At 38.2% G+C, this 24,164-nt stretch overlaps 2 protein-coding genes across 5 annotated transcripts; one reads left to right on the top strand and one right to left on the bottom strand.

Annotated features, from left to right (window-relative positions):
- The first annotated feature begins 6 nt into the window (after window positions 1-6).
- On the top strand, window positions 7-14,959 carry LOC131882279 (sodium/potassium/calcium exchanger 3-like). Of its 4 annotated transcripts, none has more exons than XM_059229377.1 (5): window positions 7-110; window positions 11,470-11,861; window positions 11,920-12,076; window positions 13,026-13,411; window positions 13,935-14,959. In XM_059229377.1, exons 2-5 carry the CDS (start codon window positions 11,489-11,491, stop codon window positions 14,546-14,548), a joined length of 1,530 nt encoding a protein of 509 aa, XP_059085360.1. In that variant the 5' UTR covers window positions 7-110; window positions 11,470-11,488; the 3' UTR covers window positions 14,549-14,959. The 4 variants fall into 4 exon arrangements, with proteins under 4 accessions (XP_059085360.1, XP_059085362.1, XP_059085361.1 ...); XM_059229379.1 differs by having other exon boundaries at window positions 22-110; window positions 11,473-11,861; XM_059229378.1 differs by lacking the exon at window positions 7-110 and adding an exon at window positions 10,218-10,445 and having other exon boundaries at window positions 11,473-11,861.
- On the bottom strand, window positions 14,784-23,911 carry LOC131882280 (kelch-like protein 15). Its single transcript, XM_059229381.1, has 5 exons — window positions 23,605-23,911; window positions 19,468-19,603; window positions 19,215-19,393; window positions 15,570-15,818; window positions 14,784-15,103 (listed from the first exon to the last, which is right to left on the bottom strand). Exons 1-5 carry the CDS (start codon window positions 23,817-23,819, stop codon window positions 14,899-14,901), a joined length of 984 nt encoding a protein of 327 aa, XP_059085364.1. The 5' UTR covers window positions 23,820-23,911; the 3' UTR covers window positions 14,784-14,898.
- Window positions 23,912-24,164: the final 253 nt, after the last annotated feature.

The raw sequence follows: 24,164 nt of genomic DNA, 5'->3' as shown, positions 1-24,164 counted from the left end.
ACGCTCAGTTGAAAATCGAAACTCGCCGAATAAGACGGTGACATTCAACATGCAAGGTCTCGTTGGAAGAATCCTTACATACACGTAGATATCCATTTGTATTTCAGAAGGTAAGCCAATCACACACGACAGAGTAACCTCAATTGCGGCAGAGGTAGTTTTTTATCCGTATATTATCTCACTGACTCTTTTTGTCATCGGAACAACTTCAAAGAGAATGTCAAGGCATCTAGTATTATTCAAAGAGAAAGGGCATTAATATCAATCACGTTGACGGCTTTGACCAAAAACTCAATTGTGCAACGTTCTCTATATGTGGCTAATGGTTAGAAAGAACTAGTATTTGAACTATATTCGCAAACATACCGTCTGAGAAGGAACCGATTGGACGAAGGCTTAGGTAGAAAGAGTTGAGCTCTTCAACAGAATCTGCTCAAATGAGGTTCGATTATTTGCCTTGAACACACATTGGCATCAGATCATGATTTGCCATACTAATTGATTTCTTGGTCCTGGAAACGGCAAAAATCATTGCAAAGATGCTGTTTACAAAGGTGAAGAAAGTACATAAAAACATTGACATGACAGGGAATTTGACCTTTTCTAGCATTAGCAAATAAATGCCAAAGACTGTTCGCTTTCATTTTGAGGTAATACTAATTGGGTTTGGTGAATCTCGGAATTTGTCAACTTACAAATTATCGGGCAAAAATACTACACTACTTACTCCAATGTATTTGAGGAACGAACTTCAAACCTTTTCTCTTAGAGACGGTCAAAATATCGCTTTTTGGGGGCACTAAAGTATGTCAAGAAACTGGATAAAATTGCTCTCTAAAACCTAAAGAAAATATTTTCAAAAATGTTATAAATTTAGTAAAAATTGATAAATCGAAAATAAACTCAAGATTAATGACTCCTGTCAGAANTCCTCCTGTCCAGTTGTTTTTCCTTTTCCGGTCTCATGTTCATGTTTTATGTTCAAGAATGCCCCCACCTTACCACGTGCGTGACACTCGTCTGGGTTGATATAATATATGATTATTAATTTAAGACATCTTGTTGACAGTGAACTATTTGATAATTGAGTTCCTGCAGTTACAAAGACAAATAAGGTAAACGGAACAACAGCCATTTTATTCCCACAAACAAGTCCGAATACTATTGAATCATCAATTGACTGCTAATATGTGGTTGAATGTGCACAATTTTAAGTCCGTCATTTGTTTTTGGCAATTGCGTGGGCAATCAAAATAATAAAAAAGTAGTACCGGGTGCGCCGGAAAGTGTCGTGACGCCGGGGGTGGCCGCGGTCTTGCAATCGCTGCAGTCCGACCACGTGTATGATCAAGCTGGCCTTTTACATTTTTAGATGAACTACGTAAATGAATGTCAATTTCTTTCCTTCACAATTCTCAAAATGTGAGGGAAATCAAAGAATATCAAAATCAAAATCGGTGAATGGCACTACTATCTTAACTTAAAAGTTATCTCAATTGTGTTTTCTCTAAAGGCGGGATTCAAACCTACACCCTCTGGGAATCCATGTTGTACCTCAATCGGGATCATTAAACCACTCAGCCAGCTACCTACCATGATTCCTTAGGCTATAATGGTCCAAGAAATGCAACATTTCAGAAAATAAGAGAAGGATTTCAGTATTTGCTGTCCATACAGTCACTATTTGGAAAAAGGAAATTAGAATCCCTCAGCATTTCAAGCCTGTAATTTAACAATTGATGCACCATTTTAATAACAGAATTATATTCAATGGTACTACAATTGAAGCATATGACAAAAAGAAAAGTTTTGCTATTTCATTAGTCTCATAAAAAATGACAATATTGCAACAGGAATATATATTGTGACTAAGGCAACTCCACCCAATCTCATCATTTTCAAACATTCAAGTGGCAAAAAAAACATTGAGTTTAAGTTTAATGAGTTCTTTTAAAGTCAATTGGGTGAGCAAATCATACACCTATGGATGAGATTTTGCAAAATATCTCGGATTGTCGTCGGATTAAGCAAATATATCTCGGATTCGGATTCAAATTCGGATTCGGAATCGTTCGGATTGGGCAGAGCTCTTGGATTCGGTCGGATTGGGAAAAAAAGCTTGGATTTAGATTACAAAAAAAATCACTGTGGATTGGATTTGAGAAAAATTTCGGATTTGTTCAGATTGGGCAGAGCTTTTGGATTCGGATTTGGATTTGAATTGAGCAAAAAAAATTCGGATTCGGATTTGGTCAGATTGGAAAAAAAAATCTTGGATTCGGATTTGAATTACAAAAAAAATTACTTTGGAATTGGATTTGGACACCATGTCGGATCCAATGCACAGCTCTAGTTCAAACCCAGACGCTGGAGTAAACCTGTCAAGAATTTTGGTGTAGTCCTCCAAGATAATGTGAAGTTTGATGAGCATATCCAGTTGAAAGTTGGTAAGGCTTTTCAAACATGTGGTTGGATATATCGCACGTTAAAGTCCAGGGATAGTATCTCAATGCTAACTCTGTACAAGTTGATTGTTCAGCCACAGCTTGAATATGCTTCACCCATTTGGTCTCTACTTAGTGAAGCAGGTTTGCGAAAGGTCAAACAAGTCCAAAGATGTTTCACTAAGAGCATCTTAGGAATGAGAAACTCTCGTATTGGGAGAGACTAAAAAAGTTGGGACTGGACAATGTTCAGCGAAGGTACAAAAGGTATTTGATAATGTACGTTTTCAAAAGCATCCACGAGCTTTGTCCCAACCCAGGTTTCAGGGTCAGTTGTAATAACTGCAGAGGCTTAATGTGCCTTTTGAGAGTATGTTGAAGCCTCAATTAGTTCGAACAATGAAACCCACATCTTTCGTACTTTAAACTCTCACAGAAGCTCAGAATATGAATTTTGACAGTCATGATGGACAAACAACAATTAGCTTGCTTCGTCATAATTGGGTTAAATGAAAATGTTATTCTATACATGGAGGCGGGAAATAACGGCAGTAGAATGGTTTGATATTTTAGGTAAGAGAGCCCAATGATAATCGTGTTTTTATACAAAAAGGTTATGAAACATTTTTGTAACACGATGATCCATCTGGCATTCTGAGTTTGTCAGAAAGCGTTGTCGGATGTACTTCAAGGCTTCAACCTGTGGCTCATATTAGATATTGTATCTATTTCACTTGTCTTAATTTTACTCTTTAGCAAGGGTTCTTCATTTCTATCTTATGTAGACGACCAAGAATGTTCTAAGGTGCAAGCAAATCTTGGCAAAATTTCATTTTTTTGGAAATTATCACGGAAATCTATTCGAACAAAGAAGTTTAGTAGTTAGTGGCGTCAAGGATGTTGGAAATTGTTACACAAAACGATGGAACTTTTTCTCAGCACCTTCAACTAAAAGTGATCAAGGCGTTGGAAACTTGCTTGTAGGATAATCGTGCAATACAATTTGAACTGATAAATAAAGGTAGTATTATGACTTTCTAATTTCAAATATTCGAGCGCATTGCGAAAACGCTTCACCATTTTGTGACCCTTTGGAATGGGGTCATGTCAAAACAGAAGAAAAAGTGCTGGCCTTCAGAGCATGGAACAACGCCCTTTGTCTTGTCTAGGTGCGGACGAACAACCTTCCAGAGTGCAGTAAAGTACAGTGCTCTGGCATTTTAACCATTATTTTGTTCGTGAAAAGTATAACCATTCCGCATTTGAGATGAATTGGATCAACTCAAAATATCCAGAGGTCGATAGGAATTAGGAAAAGTTGCAAAAATTGAATTAGCAATTCAAGGTCTCTGTGGGTTATATTAACCCCAGACAAACAACAGACACAAGAATTTCCAGAATTGTGCTTAATAGCAATTGGTAAATTTTAATACTAGATTATGTAGTGAAAATGATTGAACTGTCCTCCAGCAAAAGCTCAATGAGTCCAAGATGCAGCCAACTAATCCAGTTGCTCTAGACAAGTACCTGCATGAAGTTTGGGCCGAAATATTTCCAGAGATCCTTGAAAACTTGTTTAAAAACATGTATGGTCGAACCAAGGCTTATTTGAAGTTTAAGGCATTTATTTCTAGACACTGGATGTCGGACGACCGACCAGTTGGTTGGTTAAACAGTACAATGGATGGTGTCCTGAGAATTCATCACAAACCGGTTTATTGTACTGTTTAGCCAACCGAGTGGTCGATCGTCCGACATCCAGTGTCTAGAAATCTATAATTAAGCTCACGATGCTAACTCTGTACAAGTCGATTGTCCAGCCACATCTTGACTATGCTTCACCCATTTGGGCTCCAATGACTTCAGAAGGTTTGTAAAAGGTCGAGCAGGTCCCAATATGTTTTACCAGGAATATCACAAGAATGGATGGTAATTGTAAAAGGTTACTAATTTTTTCAATTATAATGTTGTAAAGCATCACAAAAGACACTCTAAAATGCTAGTTTTTGTAGATATGTAAACTTGAATCAGATGCACAACCTTAGTGCATAGCTAAGTATAGCTTTGATATTTCAAAGCTATACTTAGCTATGCACTAAGGTTGTGCGTCTGATCCGACAGGGTCTCAGAACCCGATCTGAAGATATACTTTTTCCCAATACTTTGCAAAATCTCATCCATATATGATTTGTTCACCTAATTGACTTTAAAAGAACGCATTTAACTTAAACTCAATGTGCATTTTTCCCACTTGAATGTTTGAAAATGATGAGATTGAGTAGAGTTGCCTTATTCAAAATATAATTTTCCTTCGTATTCTTTTGATTTCCTCATCGTTATTGCTTGTTTAACAAGGAGAACTTTTCATAGCTCCGAAATAGTTTTCGAAATTTTGCATATGGATAGGGTTTCAAGTGGTGGGGTTTATAACATTTTGAGCTATTCCGAGATCATGAAATCAAACGAAAAAGATCTTTTCTTCTGTCATTTCGATAATCAGTATTCAATATCAAAATAATAAAGTTCAGATGTAACGGGAGCATTTACGAGTTGGATTCGATGAAAAATGGCACTTTGTCTTTTACAACGCAGCAGTGGTTCAGTAGATCATATCGTAGTTTGAATTCAAGTGTCAAATTATTGTGTTCCAATTTTCAATAACATTTTCCGTAGAATTTTTCATATAGTTATGGGCACAATCTTTGTCCTCGTCGGAAGATCACTTTTATAAGCAAATGCTCAACAAGCGGGTGTAGCCTAATGAATAAGTAATCCTGATTTGACCAAATGTTAACTCCATGATTGATGAATTCACGGATAACTATGCATGGGAGAAATTCAAGATACTGGAACCGCCAATAACTGAAGATCTTGTCCTGAGCATCGCTAACCTTCCCATGTACAAACCAAACCAATGTTCAGAACCTTATCATTAACAAAGATTATCTAAAAACAAAAATAGCTTCGTTTCACCTTTGTTCCACATAAATCAAAGATGCACCGATATTGTAGGTTACCAGCACTGTTTTTGGGAAACTCTCACCCTTCGCTTCGCCATCAATAATTATTCACAAATGGCCTTTGCAATGACGTTCAATGGTTTGATTACTGATTAGGCACTGAGTCTTGGAACACGAACAATGCCATTGACATTTCTACATTTCTTGTGATCAAATAAAGCACTCTACGGTCAAAACACATCCAGCAATAAGTTGTTATGAGATGGTCCTGTGGACGTCAAAAAATGATAAATGTGCTAACCACTTCACCACGTCTCCTCATATAGCACATGATTGTATTTGAAATGTCTCTAATATTCAACAAAAGGAAAGAAATCCACAATGAATATTGAAATGAGTTCTACCACTTGATAAAACGCGGTATTGCTTGATCCAGGGAACCCTCTTTTTCAAAACTTTTGGGCTTTACAACGAACGCTTTTTTCTATACTCTTTCGAGCCCTGTTCTTTAGTATGGAACCGCAGTTTGGATTTAGATCATCAATAGCTGGCCTTATCTCTGCAAATCCCTCCCCAAATTCCTCGAAAGTGTTCAAGATGGGCTTGAAAGCGCATTTGCTTTTATCAATTCACTTCCCAAACCTAAGTCTGAATTCCTACCTGGTTACTCCACAAGCACTGGTTTAGCCTCAGGTCACGGTTCATGGGTTCGTGGATGCCATGGATCAGTTTAAGGGAGCATTGGCCTTTGATATATCTTCCGCCGTTGATATCATGGACAAGGCTCGCTCTCGGCATGTGAAATCAAGTCAGAACAGACAAAACATTGCAATGTTCTTGAAGTCAGGACGGTGGAAGATATTTTGTATATTTTCATGATTGCCTCATACAAGACAGCTATCCTCAAAATGACCTCAAAATAAGTAGTCTCTTATTTGAAGAGCATTTGAGAGACTCCAATCCAAGCCGACTCCTAATAAAAGTGAAGATTCTTTTCTGGGAAGTGGAAACCAAGGCAATAATGTTCCAAGAAATCAATCTCGTTACTGAAGGTACTCCGTGCAGTTACTTGTCAGTTAGTAATCTGAGAGAGAAATGGAGGACGTCGACACCCTCGCAAAAGGGCAAAATCAATCATGACAAACATTCGCTCTCCTCCTGCAACATTATGATGTGAGGAGTTCAACATTTGCCATCTACGTATAGGGCACATGAAGTAAGGGAACCTCAAGGAAATACGTAACGGGCATTTTGTGGAGCGAGAATCTGAAGAAATTTCAGACATAACTTGTGATTTATTTTAACTTGCCAGCTTGTTGAAGGAAACTGGCCAAAATCAGGGTGCCGAAGTACATGATTCTTTGCATTTCCTTTATTTTACATGGGGAAAAGTTGCTATAACTGGATGAAGGATTTCACTGCCGCCCCAAGATACCCTGACGATAATGGAAGATGATTGAAGACCCCAAGTTGGTTTTAATGGCTACAAATAATTCGGAAATTAAACCCTCATTTCAAACTACAAGGGGAAACGATATCCTTGGGAGGTTCGTAATGGTGGATATGAGAAGACCCCGTCGAGATTTTATGAGTAAACATCCTTTTATGAATGATTTAGTTGAAAACGAAATGACGAAAAAATCTTAAAGTTTTCTACTTCTGCCAAATCCGAGAAGATTGTCGTTCTCAGTGTACTCCGTCTCTTCCTCTTTGGTCTCTCAGGGAATGAAACGACTTCCCTCCACCGGGGTTCATTAAGCTAGTTCAGCCCTCCAATGAAATCTTTGGTGCCAAAGAGGAACAAACAACTTCCTTCAACGAAGTCATCAGAGACTACGAGTCATGTCGACCGGTTTCATCCAAACCTCGGCGTATGTCTCTTGAGAAAGCTGACGGACTTGGTAAAGAGTTGAGATGGATGCTGAAGTCCGGCATCCTGAGAACTTCAAAACAGATATCGACAGATCCAATTTGCTGCTTAATTTGTTGGACAAAACAGGCAGCTCATGGGAGCAAAAAGGTAGAGCCCAGACAATGGTTAAAACATAAAAGAAGAAAGGTGGAAGAGTAAAAATCGATTAAAAATGAACATGCCTTTTGCTTTCAAATTGTGATCAATTTGAGTTTTTTGTCACCAAATGTGGCAATCTGAGCACCCTAGCACAGAAAGACGTGTCAAAGCTGCCGTATGGAGAACAGCTGTGATTGTTGTGGAAGTTTTGTCTTGACTTACCGTTTATTGCATATGGTGAAAAGACTCAAAAGCAAAAGTTCCCAAAAGGACGAAAAAAAAGTAAATGGATTATACTGATTTGTGAATAACAAATTTCTCAAATTTCCACGAAAAAAAGGCTGACGAGAGTAAACAGAGACTTTGCAGATAACTTCAGTGCTTTTCTCGCATGAATGAACGATTCACTTGACGTTAAACATGATTTGAAACCGGGTGGATTGAATCGTAAATAAAAACTGACTGTAATGTCAAATCATTGGGAGCGAAGCAGAAGCATAAAAAAGGGAAACATTAATGTGTAAAAATCGAGTTTGTTGTGGTTTTATACTGCAACTGAATCGGTAACTTGAACAGTGCACCTCCAGCCGATTGAAAGCAACGCCTCTACAATTAGAAACCATACCCCATCAGCCGTTTAGCTGTCACCCATCTGCTCTGAAAATGAGTCTACCTGGCCGGCTTGCATCGCACTCTCTAGGTTTTGCTTCCCCTATGGTCAAAGCATCTCACAAAGTTGGCTAAAGTCAATGTAATGTAGATCAGAATAACTTACTGAAGATTCGTAAATAAAATTGTTGCTGAATAACAAAAAGCACTCAGTACTTATTTTCAATATGATAACAAAACATGTCTTGTTTGATGGTACAAGAAAACTCATTCAATTCTAATTCGTTGGTCGACCAGATGATACGTGAATGTAAAGTTATGTAAAATAAATATGTCGTTGTCGACTTGAAGTGCTAAAAATTACATTCCTAGTATGTATGTATTTATGTATTTCAGGCTGTTGTGATAGGAATAAAATAAATGTAGAAGTTAAAATCACAACGCCCAGCAACCCCTTAAGCCGATGTCTTGTTTTCAAGGGTGTTTTAGGAGAAATATTGATCGTACTGAAATTGGCAGTGATAAATGAGATGGTAAAAATAAGACAATATATGAAAGTCTGGAGGTTCTAAAATAATTATGTTCTTGGAGCCGAATGGGTGAATTGAAAATGGCTGACCTTTCCGACCAGCGCGTGTCGTATTTTCCAAAGACATTGGATTGGCAGGAATAACAGTCTTTCATTTGCAAATACTGGGATATGAGGCAGTAATTGATTCCGACAAACGAGAGGCCCACTGTTTTAAAGAGTCTTGACTAGATTTCGTATGGACACGGAAGTCATTCCATATTTTTGTAAATTTGAAAAGTGGCAGGTTTTGAATCCATTTCAATTTAGAAAGAGGCAATGTAAAATAGATATCGCCTCCCCTGCGAGTTTTAAAATTATAGCTGCGTGATTTAGAATTCATTTTACTGATTTTGAGATACATGTATCCTAGTTGGCTAATTTTGCTGAGTATTGCATTTCCATAAGCCTTAAAGAAGTTCGAATGAATGAAAGAAATTTCATGTAGCAATACGAAATTAATCTAAAACCAAAATTGATTTGTTTGAGGCCTGACATTTCGGTTCAATTATAGTTCAGTTACTTTCTAAACATTCAGCATACTCCAATTCTATCATATCACAACTATGCATATTATTTTATTCAATTACTTAACTCACATCAAGAAATTCGGCACCATGGTCATAATTAGGCCTTGAACTTTTAACTACTACTGTTCTCGTTTCCTTTTCTTTCAATTGTTTCATCAACATCTAGCAAATTTCCCATTCTTTTTGTGATATGTCTTGGTTGTCTGAAGAGACGTCATTATTTGGCAATTTCTCATTTCTTTTGTAACATTATTCGTATTCTGGCATTTCAATTTCATACAAAATTACGATCAAAATTAGCCCTGAAAATTTCCGCTCGTTAGTGCAATTTGGGGAAATGTGTTCTCAAGCTAATAGTGAACGCATGCTGAATATGTTGTTTTTGGCATTCTCTTATTTTGGTCCCCATAGATACGACACTCCATGAAATGGGATTTTAGTGTTCCAATCTCATAGGGAACTTTAAAAATGAATGAAGTAAAGCAAGATTGGCTATTCTTGAACGTCCACGTTCAGACGAGCACACCCTAAACGGAAAACAATGCTCTGGTAAATGTGGATTTGATGTTCACTACAGCGACAAACTTAGACATATGTAAAGAGGAAATTACAGAACAAAATACACTTACGAACATCTGAACAGTTCAATCTCCCAATAGCAACAAAATAATCAGAACGTGAATCCATCTATTTAGACTATCAATAAATTGCCATTTACCTACGGATCTCAAATCAAGCAAATAAAAACTGATCTCAAACTAAACAAACGTAGTGAAGAAACTGAAGGCACTTGATCCAAAATTTCAACGTTGAAAAACAAAATCTTCTTCGATTAATTGTTCTTTTGTCAACAAATTATAAACTATAAAAATAAAAGTAAGGTTCATATTCTTTAGTCAAATTTTATTATTTTTTCCCTATTTATATAAAAAAAAATAATTCTCAACCACAACTAGTACGTGTCCGTTTACACACTGTACGTACTGATTAGAATTGAGTGGGCCCATGGACAAAAATAGACACAATTACTGGAAGCGATTCTGTATGATCGACAAGGATGATCTGTACTTTTCTCTCTTCCGCTTTGAGTTGTTTCAACTGAGTGCATGTAGTTCATAGTTGTGGGAGTTTTGTTGCAGTATTGAAAAGTTCGAGCTAACAGTTGTGAGGATTTCGATTTCGAAACACTGTGGTTAGCTTGAATAAATAAGTTCGCCATGGAGGGCACAAATCTATTATTAGGTCTTGGGATGTTTGTTTGTGATGAAATTGTGCACCACAAGCTATTTGGAAGGTTCATTTAAGTATTCAGTTCCGAGGAAGGTAAGTGGACAACGCTTTTCTCTTGTTTTTGTGATGGAGTTATGATGTTGGAGGCATAATGGGAGATTATCGTGCTCAAATGACATAATTCATTAGGTGACCTTGTCTTAGATTTGAAGTGCATTCCTCTTAATTCATGAACCAGCAATGTGCTTTTGGGGAAATGTTTGTTTAGACGTTAAAAGCGAGTAATCTCGTTTCAAAGACGAAGAAAGACTCAAATTTTGTTAGTGAATATTTCTTACCTCCTAACCTTAATTGTCGCTCATTCCGGGCATTTAAAAGCTTTTGTCCGTTTGTCCCATGTGCGCTTTGTAAGAATATTTTTATTAATTGTGAATTAAGCTTACTTTTGATCAAATATTTATTAGGAAAAAGTGGCTCCTTTTATCAAAAATTTCCATTTAGACCTTGAAAAGGGTTATGAGTAGCATGTTACATGTCTTCTCTAGCATCATTCTCTCTGTGGAGGAAACCCTGAAATCTGTGTTTACAAGATTCTAACTGGATTTTTTGGCGCTTTGCTCTCCAACCTTTCGACACTTCCTCACAAAAATTATTAGAGAAAACAACTCACTCATGCAATGCACAGAGAGCTATTACAAACACAAAAAGGTCTGAAGTAACTCACATTTTTACCCATCAAAGCTTTAGTACAAAAAAAAAGAGAAAAGATTTCATCACTTGAAGGGTATGTATTATAAGAATTCGCGACATGATATATGCCAATTGTATTAGAACACGTGCAGATGATTTTTTTTCCTCATAACCATGAGTCAACCATCGATTTTTTCGTCACACATACTTTTAACGGGAAACTAGATAAGGCCAGAATATAATTTCCCCTTGGACTTTGCTCTTCATTCTCTAGTTCCATATTGGAGTCAGTTATACCTGGTGTGAGGTCTAGATATGCGACACAGTTTATAAAATATTAATTCAAACCATTTATGGTAGTGCTCACTCACATATCTAGCATGCATAACTTGTCTCAAGAAGGCGCTAACTCTCGCTTCTATTTCAGTAGATTGCCCAAAGTCGACATGAACTCAGGGCAAGAAAGAACTTGGACCTCTAGAAATGATCTCCGTCGAAGGATCATCTTGTCCCTCATGTTCCTTTGTATTTCCTACGCCAAATCAACCAATTTCCCCTCAACTGCATCCGAAAAGAGAGATGGATCTGAACCGCATCCGGCCAATTGTACCAAACCAGCCATTGAAGAATTCCCAAGGGATTTCTTCACCCAGGCCCAAAGAATGAATGGAGGGGTTGTGGTCCACTTCTTGATTGCCCTCTACCTGATCCTTTCTCTTGGTACCATTTGTGACGATTATTTCGTCCCTGTCCTGGAGATCTTGTGCGAAAAACTTAATTTGAAGCCTGATGTGGCTGGAGCAACCTTCATGGCCGCAGGTGAGTGAATTGCAGAACAAAGGCTGGAACGGGCTTTTCTGATTGCGTTTGGTTGCAGGCACATCATCGCCCGAATTCTTTGCCAATATCATGGGTACCTTTGTCACTGAGACTGACTTGGGTATTGGCACCATTGTGGGATCTGCAGTATTCAATATATTTGGAGTTATTTCCGTCTGCGGACTTTTCTCTGGAAGAAAAGTACAACTTGATTGGTAAGTGGAATGAAAGAAGAAAAATTCAGAGACATTTGTAAAGTTTGGAGAGTTGGCGGTACATTTTGGCGTGGAATTCGATCAAGAGTCAGGGAAGATACAGGTTATCGCCATTTGATAAATAAGGGCGGAGAAATTTACACTGCATAACATCGGCGAAGAAAGAGTTTGCTAGGAGTTTACTAGAATTTTTTTGATGCAGGTTAGCCGATTTCTTCCGAAACCTTGTCCTCAAACGGGGCTTTGTACAAGTTTTCAAGTTCAAAAGGACACTTAGTCCATCGTGAAGAAATTGGCTCAATGAGGTGATATATACGAGTATGTTCAAGGGATGACCTAACAAAAAACAACCTTTGCCTATCACACTTTGAAGATGCCACAAAAAAAGTGTAATAACTGGGTCACAAATGGAGGACAATTCGAGGTATTTATTATCTCGAAGTTTTACCTTTCCATGATCTAGTTGTTATATAGAACTATATCTAGACATCTTTTGACGTGGGAAACCCCGGTTTTATCTAACTAAAAAACTGTGATTTTCAAAATGAGCTAAGTTTTCACTGACCTTTTTTTCAACTTCAGGCTTACTGAGCAATTCTTCTTACAAGAACCCTTAACAATAAAGAACAAATTCACGCACTTAGACGCTTGCTGAAATATATGTTTTCCGGCTATATTTATGGACCTGACTTCAACGTTTGTATGACGTTCAAGTGATACCGTTACTTAAGTTGCACTTAAGTTACATAAAAATGCACTAGAGTTTTACAGACTACATGTCAAGGTTCACAAAATGTAAAACATTGGAAGAGAAAAAAGTCCAGCTAGTATAAACTTTTTAAGAAAGTTTCATAACAACACAACACTCACTCTTCTATTATACAACGGGAAAAAAATGAATGTCCACTTAAATCAAATAAGTGTCACTAAATCCTAGCTTCTTTTTCAGGTATCCAATCACGAGGGATTGTTTCATATATGGCTTAAGTGTGCTAATTCTCATTGGAGTTCTCATTGACGAGGCCGTTTACTGGTACGAAAGTCTTCTCATGGTGATTGCTTATACAGGGTACATTCTCATTATGGTCTTTAATGGACCCTTGGAGCGATGGTCCCATGAGACAAAGAAGACCGTTCGAACCAAAGTCTTTCCCAAGATTCCAACAGAGAGTACTCCTCTTCACACTGCAAATCCAATTGTTGCGACTGAATCCAAAGGTGTTCAAACTACACTCCCCGAAGAAGCTCGAATGAGTATGGAGCCGGACACTACGGATGAGTTTGACGGCGGAGAGAAAGTCATGAAACCATGGGAGCGCCCTTCTGGCTGCTTTCGTAAGTACTTGGCTTCTAAATTGGAAAGACCCAGCATGATAAAGGAGTATAAATTGTCAGTTGAGTGATCGCGAACTCTTCAATGGGGATGATAACACCTCTCTTTTTCTTTAAAAAATGTCAACATGAATATGCTTTGGGGCTAATTTACGCCTGTTGGGCCATTTTTTTGCAATTTTTCCGCAACTTTTTCGACTCTTAGCCACCTAATGAATCATATTCAATCCTCTTTTCGTGTTCATCCTTTTCTATTTCTGTACATCAAATATGAAGCTAATTTACTTTTTGCTTGATCCAAGTTTTTAAAGATTCCTTGAAACATGATAAGTATGTAAGGTATTCTTCCATTCCGATCATTTTGTAACAGAAAAACAAAGAGCACCCCCCTCAAAAAAATATATCTCAGGACAAAAGACAACAAGTTTGCCTTTTCCAAGTCCATACAAGTTGTCCTAAACTCAAATACGGTTTTTTTTCTGTTCTCCCATAGACTTTAAATTTTCAAAAACTTTTCTCGTTTCAGATAACCTTTGGTGGATGGTGTTCTTTCCCATTAATTTGCTTCTTTTCATTACCATTCCGGATGTGCGCTATCCGACCTGTGCCAAGTTTTATCCCCTCACGTTCTTCATGTGCATGGCTTGGATTGGCGTCATCTCCTATGTAGTCACTTGGATGATCACCATTGTGGGCTTCACCCTGGCCATTCCGGACTCAGTGATGGGCCTTAGCTTTCTAGCCGTAGGCACCTCAATTCCGGAGGTCATTTCGAGCCTGATCGTCTCTCGCCAAGGCAAAGGTTCCATGGCCGTATCCAACAGTATTGGCTCGAACACTTTCGACATTCTACTCTGTTTGGGATTGCCTTGGCTTATCAAGGCCATTATCCAAGGCTCCACCACGGACGAGGAGTGGCTCATCCGAGTGAACTCTGAAGGATTGGCATACACTGTCATCTCGTTATTACTCAGCCTAATCTTCCTCTATGTCATTCTAGTAGCTTCGCGATTTGTGCTCTCTAGAACCTTGGGATTCGTTTGCTTAGTCATCTATGCCATTTTCCTGACCATTTCCATTCTGTTCGAACTGAATGTGTTCTTTGTGGTGAACCTTCCTTCATGTTCTAGCAATTATTAATACTCGCCCAGTGAATCCAAAACCTGTATAATGACGGATTCGTTTCAGGAATTGGAGCAATACTTCCGAAATCTGACACGATGAAATTTCTTTGTTGTTTAAATATTTGAACCGCGCCAAAACCCAAAGGCGGGAAATTCAAAATTCGTTGTCAGATATTTTTAGCACCCAGACAGATATTTTTTTAGGTACAGTTCATTCGTCAAGTAAAACCGGAACAGCTAACAATAATCGAAAATCTTTATCTTATGAAACTGGCAATTTATTGTGTAATGAATCTGATCGGATATGTAGACTAGAATTATTGATTGATGTTGAATAAATCGTACAACGACGAATAGAATAACTCTTCAAAGACATTTAGGCACTAAATGGCCAGGGATGGTGGTGACCGTGAAAGCAGATCTTGAGTTGCCAAGACGTTGGTCAAGGGTGATCCATTTGGTTCCATCAAACTGGTCAATTCTTTCCCAAGAGAACACCGTGGGAATACCTTCCACCAAAACCATTTTGTGACCGTCGGTGCTGAAGGGGAGCCTGGCAAACGATTCCCACCTGAGGCAAGAAAGAAAAGTAATTATCACCAATTGTTCCATCCATCTTCCTCTACGTTCGAGCTTATAGCTTTATTTAACGATAACAAAAATAAACCAAATTGTACGTGACAGATTTCCAAAAAAGCCTTTTGTACATATTTTTTTGAATTATGAGCCTTCAATAATCATTGTAAAAAGTGCAGCGATGAACCTTGACATTTCAAAAGTGTCGATCAGCTTTTAAGTGTGTCTTACACCATTTTTGAGCAAAATCCTTGATCAGCAGTGCTATCAAAGGTTAACCAGACACGCCAACTTTTATTCGTTGGTGGTTCCAATGCCATATATAACAAGTTATATGGAAAACATAAAGTTTTCATCTTGAGCTGCCGGGAGTAATATTCCAGCCAAAAAAAAGGGACTTGCCCTTGTCGACAACGGCAATCGAATCAAAGTGTTAAATAAATCAAACCTAATCAACTCACTTTCCAGTTTTGAGATCAAGAAAGTCTACATCGTTGCCTGTTAATGCCCCTCCCGAAACCAGGACCCCTTCTCGTCCCGCCCATTCCATCAGGAGACAGGAGTGGCCGTATCGAGCACGAGGCAAATCCTCCAATATCTCCCAGCGTCCACTTTTCGTATCCAGAAGTTCCACCGAGCTGATGGCTCCATCTTTGGTGTAACCTCCGATCACAAGAAGGGCTGTTTGATTGTAGGGAACGGCACAAAAGCTGGAAACAACAAGTACACTTTAGCATATCCAGTACCAGTATAAATGTATGATTGGAAGAGGAGGGTCTCCGCTAAATTTGGAAAGAAACGCTCGGACCCAAGGCAGCACTAACTTAAATGACAGTGTCTATCAAAAATAAGTTTTTAGATAAAAAGTCATCAAAGATCGATTGGTTCGAGGTCCACTAGTTATGGGGTGCTTTCAAAATTGATGTATATTAGCTCTATAATCGTTAAATTATTGCTTCAACACCTTGGTTGGGAAAAATGTAACTATTGAACGCGTGACAACAGCATGCCTGGAAGAGATGAACATAATCTGATCATGATCAGCCATAGCAGATATTGAATGTACTAAAAATTGTCAAAGCAATTGTTCTAATTTTGCAAAATATGTTGTTGAAGAATTGATAAGAAAATCATACACTAGTTCCATTTCAATTAATTTTGATAGTTTCTCGTATTAACACTTATCATCTGTAGTAATTTTTTTAAAAGATATCTAACAAATTTCTAAAAGCCTTTTAATGGAATTAACGCACTTAGTTGGTTGGCACTTCGATCCAAATCAGCATATAAATTATTGAATCAGCACTGAGATATATGGTAACTAATGGTGGTTTTTATGCATTTAAGTTCAAAACTTCCCAATCAAATTGCGACTCAATTTTCAGAAAGTGATAATGATTTTCAATATCTTACAATTTAAGTGTTTTTTTCATTTCTTGATTAGTATAAAATAGCTCAAAACGTTATTCAAAATAACTTAAAGCACACTAAAACTCTGAATTTTCGAGAATACATTTTACAAGTAATAAAAGAAGTGGTATCAGAGCATTCACTCGAATTCTGAAGAAGAAACTACAACAACAGGTTTAGTTTAAATGATTTGGGCGCTTGAGGTCTTGTTGAAACTAAGCAAATATGTAAAATGAGCATCTTTCAGATCGGGACATATCTTTGCTTAAAAAAAGTTTTTTTTATTCGCTTTCTTTTACGAATATAATCATTGATCTCGAGCTGCAAAGAGGCGTGCTTGAGTATCAAAGATCCAAACAAAAAACAGGAAGGAATTTTTGGGGCGGAAAATGTCTAACGGTGTTTGAATGCTTTAGCTGTGGGTCGCCAAAAAAAGCTTGTTTTTCTTGGTTTCCCGGTTAAAGAAAAGTTTAATCATACTCGATTATAACTACTCATTTGATCGCCATAGTAACAGTAGCGAAACCGACACGTTTGCTCATGTGCATAGAGTGCTTGCATTGAACTGGGCTCGGAAAAAAATCTTTTTGTTTTTTTTCTTCACAACAAAAAAAAATATCTAAGGCAAAGAAAGATAAGTCCTCGTTTAAGTGCATGCTTCATTACTACAAAATCTTTGAAGTCAAACGCATTCAAAATTGCCTCCTAATTGGGACCATCAAATTGATACCTTAATCATGCAGGTTTCTAGATGAAATTTGTTTACTCTGGGTGCTTTACCTCAGTTATTATTAGGGTGAAGAGGCATGGGCAAAAAAGCAAGTATTTTTATATTTGCTCTTTTTGTGGCCTAAGCATTGAGATTTTTGTAGCATTTTTAGGAAAAGCTTAAGCCTTTGCTAAATAAGGCAAGCAGGAACAAAGTGGTAATGGGAGAGCTACTGTATGGGACAAACCAAAAAGATTGGGACTTTACAATATTTAAAGGAGGTACAAAAGGTACCTTTTACCATGAACATTTAAAACTATTCAGGACATTTGTTCTCAGCCAGGTTTTCACAAAATTTAGGATCAATTGAAGTGATTGTGAGGATTAACAAACTGTTACGTCCTCCACATTCCAAGCTTGACAAATGAATGAAGTACCTTCTTGTTTAATGGTTCCTTCAATGTTCCATTTGAACCCATTCCCCCAAATTGCAAATTTTGATTCAAAAAAGAAGTTTTCAGAGAAGCACTTTTTTTGGCTGAAAAAACTCCCCCAAAAATATTATTAAGTTTAATTTTTCCCCAAGCCCTGATAATGAAGTTATTTTCCACCAATAGTTGTACTTGGGTATGGCCTCCATTATCAAATTGAGAGGAAGTATCTGCCATTTTGTTTCATTGGATGAGAGCTGGGCGGATACTTAACATAACCTTTTTCGCTTATTGGACTCTGGATGATTGAGTGGATTTAGGCCTGAGATTTATTTGATTTCCTCTGTTTCACTGCAGTTTGGGGGAAGATATAACTCGCATTGATCCAGATTCTTTTTGCTCTATGAAATCAAGCAATCACTATTCTTGCACTTTCTACTACTTGCTGGAACATTTTACCAATCAAAAGCAGAAATCCGTAAATTCTGGTATAGTGGTTTTTTTCAAGCAATGCGGTGGTTGGAAAAGAGCAAAGAACAAGGACCACGATTAAAGGTGACATTTGATGAAGGGTCCACTTCAAATTACTTTTGGCAGGTTATTGTTGTGTCGATATTGACACCTGAGTGATACCTGAGCACTCCTCCTTTCCTGCAAAAGAAGCTGCCAAGACAAGGTGATGCGATCAATTCTGCTCCTCATTTTTCAACCTAGAAACATTATTGAATGTCTAAAAGCCATTTTGGTTGAACCTAATGTAAGATAAGAAATTTCGGTGATATATTTTAGGATCTGACAACCAGGCGTATTGCTTTTCGCTCTTTCGTTTCAATGTAACATCAGCAGGTGGCGTTAAAAAATTCAAAACTAAATGCACAACTAGCAACATAATAAACAAAATGTTATCGGACCTTTTTTTGCCGGCTTCCTTACCGCTACCGGGATTGGAATCCCAGCAGTTCAAGACGAGAAGATTATTCATTTTACTTGACTTTTATTTATATATATTATTTGATCGACCAACGAATTGGAGTTGGCTGATCTGGCTAATCCTTGAATATAAGGTTATAAGGATGATCCGGAAATTTAGTCAAAACCTTGTCCTGACTTAAATCTTGCTACTGGATCAACCCCTACATAAACCCTACGAATATTTGAGGGCAGCAAATTGAACAATGAAGGATCCCGAGAAAGAGAGAGTTGGACTTCATTGTTTTAACTAGCCTGGATTCTCGAGGGCTTGAAGGTGCTCTCAAAACGCACATTAAGCCTCTACGGTCACTACGATTGACCCTAAATCCTGGGTTGGGACAAAGCTCATGGATGCTTTTGAAAACGTGCAATATCAGATACCTTTCGTACCTTCTCTGAATACTTTACAATTCCAAACTTTTCTAACCTCTCCCAGTGCGAGAGCTCTCTCATATCCTCAGAAGGATTTCTTTGATTCCATCATTTACAACAACCAAAAACGAAGCTTGACACAAGCACCTTGACTGTTCGGAATATAATCTGTCCATTTTTTGTTTAGGTAAAGTTCAGGGTACTTTTCTTACCTGTATCTCCCTTGAGCCATATTCCATTCCGGTTTGGAAACCCACGAATTGCTCTTCAAATCGAAGATCTCAAATCCAATGATATCCAAACCATCCACGTCTCGTCCTCCGAGAACAACCATCGTGTCATCCACAGCAGCTGAAGCGGCTCGATCCCGGCGATTTTGGAACCCGCCCACCTGGTCAATAAAAAATCCAGATCAGAATGTTTTAAGCCCAAATTGGCGGATTTGTCAGCAGCTTGATAGCTTACCTTTTTCCATGTGTTTGGACCCACTGTGAGCATCCAACAGGTGCTATGACGGCAAAATAATACGCCCGTATTGTTAATATATTCGGCCATTCCGGATATGTCGCCCAGAAACCGCCCTGGGTCGGTCGGAACCTCGCTGAAAATTACCAAAGTGAGAATGATATTTTATGCTGCTTATTTAGATGAATATTTCGTTTATCTACGAACTTTTTTCATTCTAAACTTCCTACCTCTAATGCAACCAGTCAAACTAAGGGACTTAAAATGGCTTTTTCACGTACCGATCGAAATGAAAAATTATCGATATGTCTCACGGTTGAAGCATTATCGAATTTGTTAAAATTGGCCCCTTTCCCCAGAGGATTTTTCCGCGAATCAGTATTTCAGAAATTACTAACGCTAATCATATAGGAAGGATGAATATGAGTTGACCCTTAACGTCAAATGGTTCATGATTGCCAGGGTGTACATGTACACGTGTACATTGTGTCTGCATTTTTTTATAACCTGAGATCTCTAGTACATTTGCTAAAAATGAAATATGAGAAGAGTGTTGGGATCTCTTTCCATTTTGGAATATTAATTTCTTAATTCCCTAGCATTCAAAGTGTTTTAAGTGGTTAAAAGCTACCCAGAGAACCTAATCCAAGTATTCTTAGGCACAACTTCAAATTAGGATTGAAGCTCAAATTAGATTCTTCCTTTTTCGTTGTTATTTAATTGATTGGACTATTTGATGGATAAAAAAAGGTCTGAGGTACGTTTAAAACGCTCCAGACCTCTACCAAGGTATTTTAGTTATCTTCTTCGTAAAGAGATAGAAGCCAGACTTTCAGTGGAGTTCATTATTTATAGCCGGTTTACTATAATTTTTGCTCCGTTTTGTTTGTTTCGAGGTGCATGTATTCAATAACGGATATCGGATATACGGATATAATTCAAAACGGATATCTAGATTCATGTGGATATCTGACGACTCATCATTCGATTGGCTGAACAGTAATATGAATGGTCTCCTGGGAATTGATCAACAAGCGGTTTATTGTCCTGTTACGAATAGAATATTACAACATTATTGTAATTCTTGATTGAAACATCTCAATTACATCTGCTAAAATGTACAAAATGAATGGATCTCTCTTATTGCCAAATGGTCAAAAGAACGTAATTATTGATTTATTACTTTTATAGAGAGTGGCTAAAGGACAGATAAAAACCGAAAGAAATGATTTAACACTCCCTCAACCTAATTGGGACTCGCTGAGTTTGAAATTTTCCGATTATCACAGCCGTGGACGACTTTATCTCTGGACAGAGAAGTGAACACGTTCATGAACAACTGACGTTATTTCATGGAGTAAAATCAAAGACAACATGCCCAGCCAAACCGTATTCTGCATGCATGGAATTTTGACGTTTATTTCATTTTACCTACTTGTCTAAGCAAATAGCATTGTAGTATTGAGCCAATTTGATAGTTTGTTCATCGATTAATACCAGACTTGTTCATTTTGTTGGGTTTTGTAACACAGATCACTCAAAATCACTCGATTATTGAAAAATAACCGGACCACATTTTTCCTTGAATTTCTTTCACTTGACATGCAAATGACATGGGCAAAATTGTAAGATCTAACAAACTAGATCCTCACTCAATGATTTTGTGCCTTTATTGGGCCGAGTTTTCAACATGCAAGCCTTTTGATACAGAAACTCGATTAAGATCAATATTGGCTAATGCGTTCTCATTCCCAAAAATTCATATTCAATTGAAAGATGAATATTTGATTATTCGTGGTACAAGTTGCAATTTTTCTTCACTACCATCTTCGTCGATGTATTGGGTTGGCCTTGTTGCTCCAGCTATTGATCTTAATCTTGTAAAGCTTTAAGGTATTTTGGATTCATTCACAGAGAAGGGGACCCCTCTTACCCTTGGTCCACGACTAAGTTTGCACATTACAGTCACAAAAATGCATTCAATTACACCGTTTTGTCTGTGATTTCTTCCAGATTTTGTCACTATTGTTGTTTAGCATGATGTACATGTCAAGCTCAAACTCTTTAGCCTCTGTCGCATTGTTTACCCAGATCCTGGGGATCAAGTCGATATATTAAAATAACCATAAACCTAAACAAAAAACAAAGATATAAAGTAGCCTGATTCTTTCTCGATATTTTGAGCAAATACGAAATCTCGAAGGAGTCCAAGAACCTAGAAAAGAGGACTTCATTGTTCGAATTAGAAACATCGAGCGTACATGTTGCTGAACAATCATTGCAAATTTCACAACAATCTGTGAAGTCTCACAGAAGCAATTGTTAATCAATTTCATCAAAAACCTAACCTATAAGAATACCTTTATTTTACCGTTATATTTGACATATCTGGCTACCCCTTGAATATAGAGTTGATCAGGAATGTACAAGTCTGACTTAAACCCTTCTGAAGGAACAACGCTTACACAGTAATGTCTTTTCATTCAATATTGAGGGGAGTAATTTGTAGTGATGGGATCAAAAAATTTCCAAAATCAGGATCGCCAGAAAGCTAGGAAAGTCAAAGCACGGGTATTTTCTAACGTATCGTAGAAATACAGGCTTGGCCAAAAAGGTGACCCTGGTTTGATCGGAGAAAAATCAGGGTCACATTTGTGATCAACTAACGGGTTTCGATCTTCCGCTAGTAATGCCGTATGCCATTGAAAATGTAAATTGGTAGCCCTACTTGCAACCTCCGGTGATTTTTTGTTTGGTCCCCATCAGTAGTAATTTGAACTCTTATAAGGGCCCTTATTTGCAACGTCACACGGCCAAAGAAAACGGGAAGAGGCACGGTAGATTGCTACATAAACTGCTCTTGCCTTGCTTGAACGCAATTTCTTTTCCGGACATTATGTGACCCGAGGCACTAATTGAAAATTAGATTTTGATAGAATTGGTCAAAAACAACACAAACGCATTATAATTCACTAATAAGGAATTGGCCCAATCGGCCTTCATTTGGTAGAGGCTGAATGACAAAGCGCCCTCTGGAGTGCAGAACGTAAAACATATTTCGTGCAGCGTAAGTGGGCTATTGTCATGTATTATTTGATCAACCACTCAACTAGAGTTGGCAGACCGAGCGAGTCCTTGAATGCAGGGTTGACCTGGAATGCTATCTAAAAATTTGTCCAAGTCTGACTTGAAAGATGCAACCGGATCAACAAGGCCTACGTATTCCCTACGAATATTAGAGGGAAGCAAATTAGATAATGAAGGAGCCGAGAAAGAAGAGATGTGGACTTCATTGTTTTAACTAGCCTGGATTCTCGAGGGCTTGAAGGTTCTCTCAAAAGGCACATTAAATGACCCTAAAACCTGGGTTGGGACAAACTCATGGATGCTTTTGGAAACGCTACAGAAAGTATCATACGTTGTTAAGCTATCAGAATTTTTTTGATGCAGTAGTCATTTTTTGCATCTTTGGTAGTTTTCGTATTCTGAACTAAACGTAATCATTTGCTTTGCATTTAGTTTAAAACGTTTCAAAACTTGGCGTAGTCTCAAGACTGGTAAAACAAAACTTGAGGTGGAATCTGTTTTGGTGCAAATTTAAAACTCCAAAAATGTTCTCTTTGTCGCTTTTTCCGATATCGTGGAAAAAGAAATCTAGGACTTAGCTTTGAATGATGAAGATTTAAAAATAATAGCCTTTGATTGACATTATGCTTGTCTTTGATAACCAAATTTTCCAAAAGCGATCGCTTTCATTAATCCTTAATTGAACTTTCGATCTCTGGCGTTAAAACGGATTTCAAACTAAAAAAAAAAATCCTCGCACGCTAAAAACATGGCCGGTATAAATACCTACGCTGAATCAGTGGTTAAATGATCTCTTGCCTCAAGGGAAAGTAAAGAAACATGTCTTGCACATTTTAGCCTCCCAACACGTGCTACACAATTTTTAGCACTTTCAATTTTTTGTCACCATGCTATCAATTCAATGATTGGATTGATTGACCGAACTTGCATTTGATTGAAAGTTCAAGGCCCGCCAAAGCGAACTTGATGCCAAGCAATCATTCACAGAATGACATTTCACGTAACAACACACGATCAAAGCCTACAACCTGAGAGGTGAGTAGGTCCTACCTGATGGCATTTTTGCAGATCCGGTCGTGCTTGACCACCTCCACGTCTTTGAGCTCCCGATATCCCGGTCCATAGCCTCCGAGGATAATGGCATAACGCGAGGACAGGGATTGAACAATGAAAGGTGTCCCACTACTCCATTGCACCATCCAAGTTAGTTCCAAGACAAACAGAATGGCCCTCAAGGGGCCCAAGTTCCAACAACACAATCCCATCCTATTATGAACACTGCACCATCGCAAGTCCGACTGGTTCTTAATGTTCAGAGCAAACTCGGGGCCCACCAACACGGTCGGTCAGTGATGCACTGACGACATCCTCGCTCTGAACGAAGTACGCCAAAAACTCAGATGACGCTTTTGTCTGCGTAGCTCCCCTATAGAGCCACCATTGCGCACTTGGTAATGAGTCCGCACATGGCATGGAGGTGACGCCGGGGCAAATGCCGATTAGGGGTCCCGTCGCAAGAATTTCTCGCAAGAAAGTAGGGTTCATCCATTCGCCGCGCTTGGAGTCCCAAAGAGTCGGGGGGTGCATCCGCGACGAATTCGCCATTCATC

This window comes from Tigriopus californicus, chromosome 6, assembly GCF_007210705.1.
Source record: "Tigriopus californicus strain San Diego chromosome 6, Tcal_SD_v2.1, whole genome shotgun sequence".
In the NCBI taxonomy this organism is placed as follows: domain Eukaryota; kingdom Metazoa; phylum Arthropoda; class Copepoda; order Harpacticoida; family Harpacticidae; genus Tigriopus; species Tigriopus californicus.
This window is presented reverse-complemented; position numbering and strand designations above follow the sequence as displayed.

What these genes read in the sequence shown, in the direction of transcription:
- LOC131882280 (XM_059229381.1), bottom strand. Translation starts at nt 23,819, where the DNA reads ATGGGATTGTGTTGTTGGAACTTGGGCCCCTTGAGGGCCATTCTGTTT. An exon ending in GTCCAAACACATGGAAAAAG is followed by an intron (nt 19,394 to 19,467) that starts GTAAGCTATCAA and finishes TTTATTGACCAG; the next exon opens with GTGGGCGGGTTCCAAAATCG. An exon ending in ATGGCTCAAGGGAGATACAG is followed by an intron (nt 15,819 to 19,214) that starts GTAAGAAAAGTA and finishes TGTTGTTTCCAG; the next exon opens with CTTTTGTGCCGTTCCCTACA.
- LOC131882279 (XM_059229377.1), top strand. Translation starts at nt 11,489, where the DNA reads ATGAACTCAGGGCAAGAAAGAACTTGGACCTCTAGAAATGATCTCCGT. An exon ending in AGAAAAGTACAACTTGATTG is followed by an intron (nt 12,077 to 13,025) that starts GTAAGTGGAATG and finishes CTTCTTTTTCAG; the next exon opens with GTATCCAATCACGAGGGATT. An exon ending in GCGCCCTTCTGGCTGCTTTC is followed by an intron (nt 13,412 to 13,934) that starts GTAAGTACTTGG and finishes TTCTCGTTTCAG; the next exon opens with ATAACCTTTGGTGGATGGTG.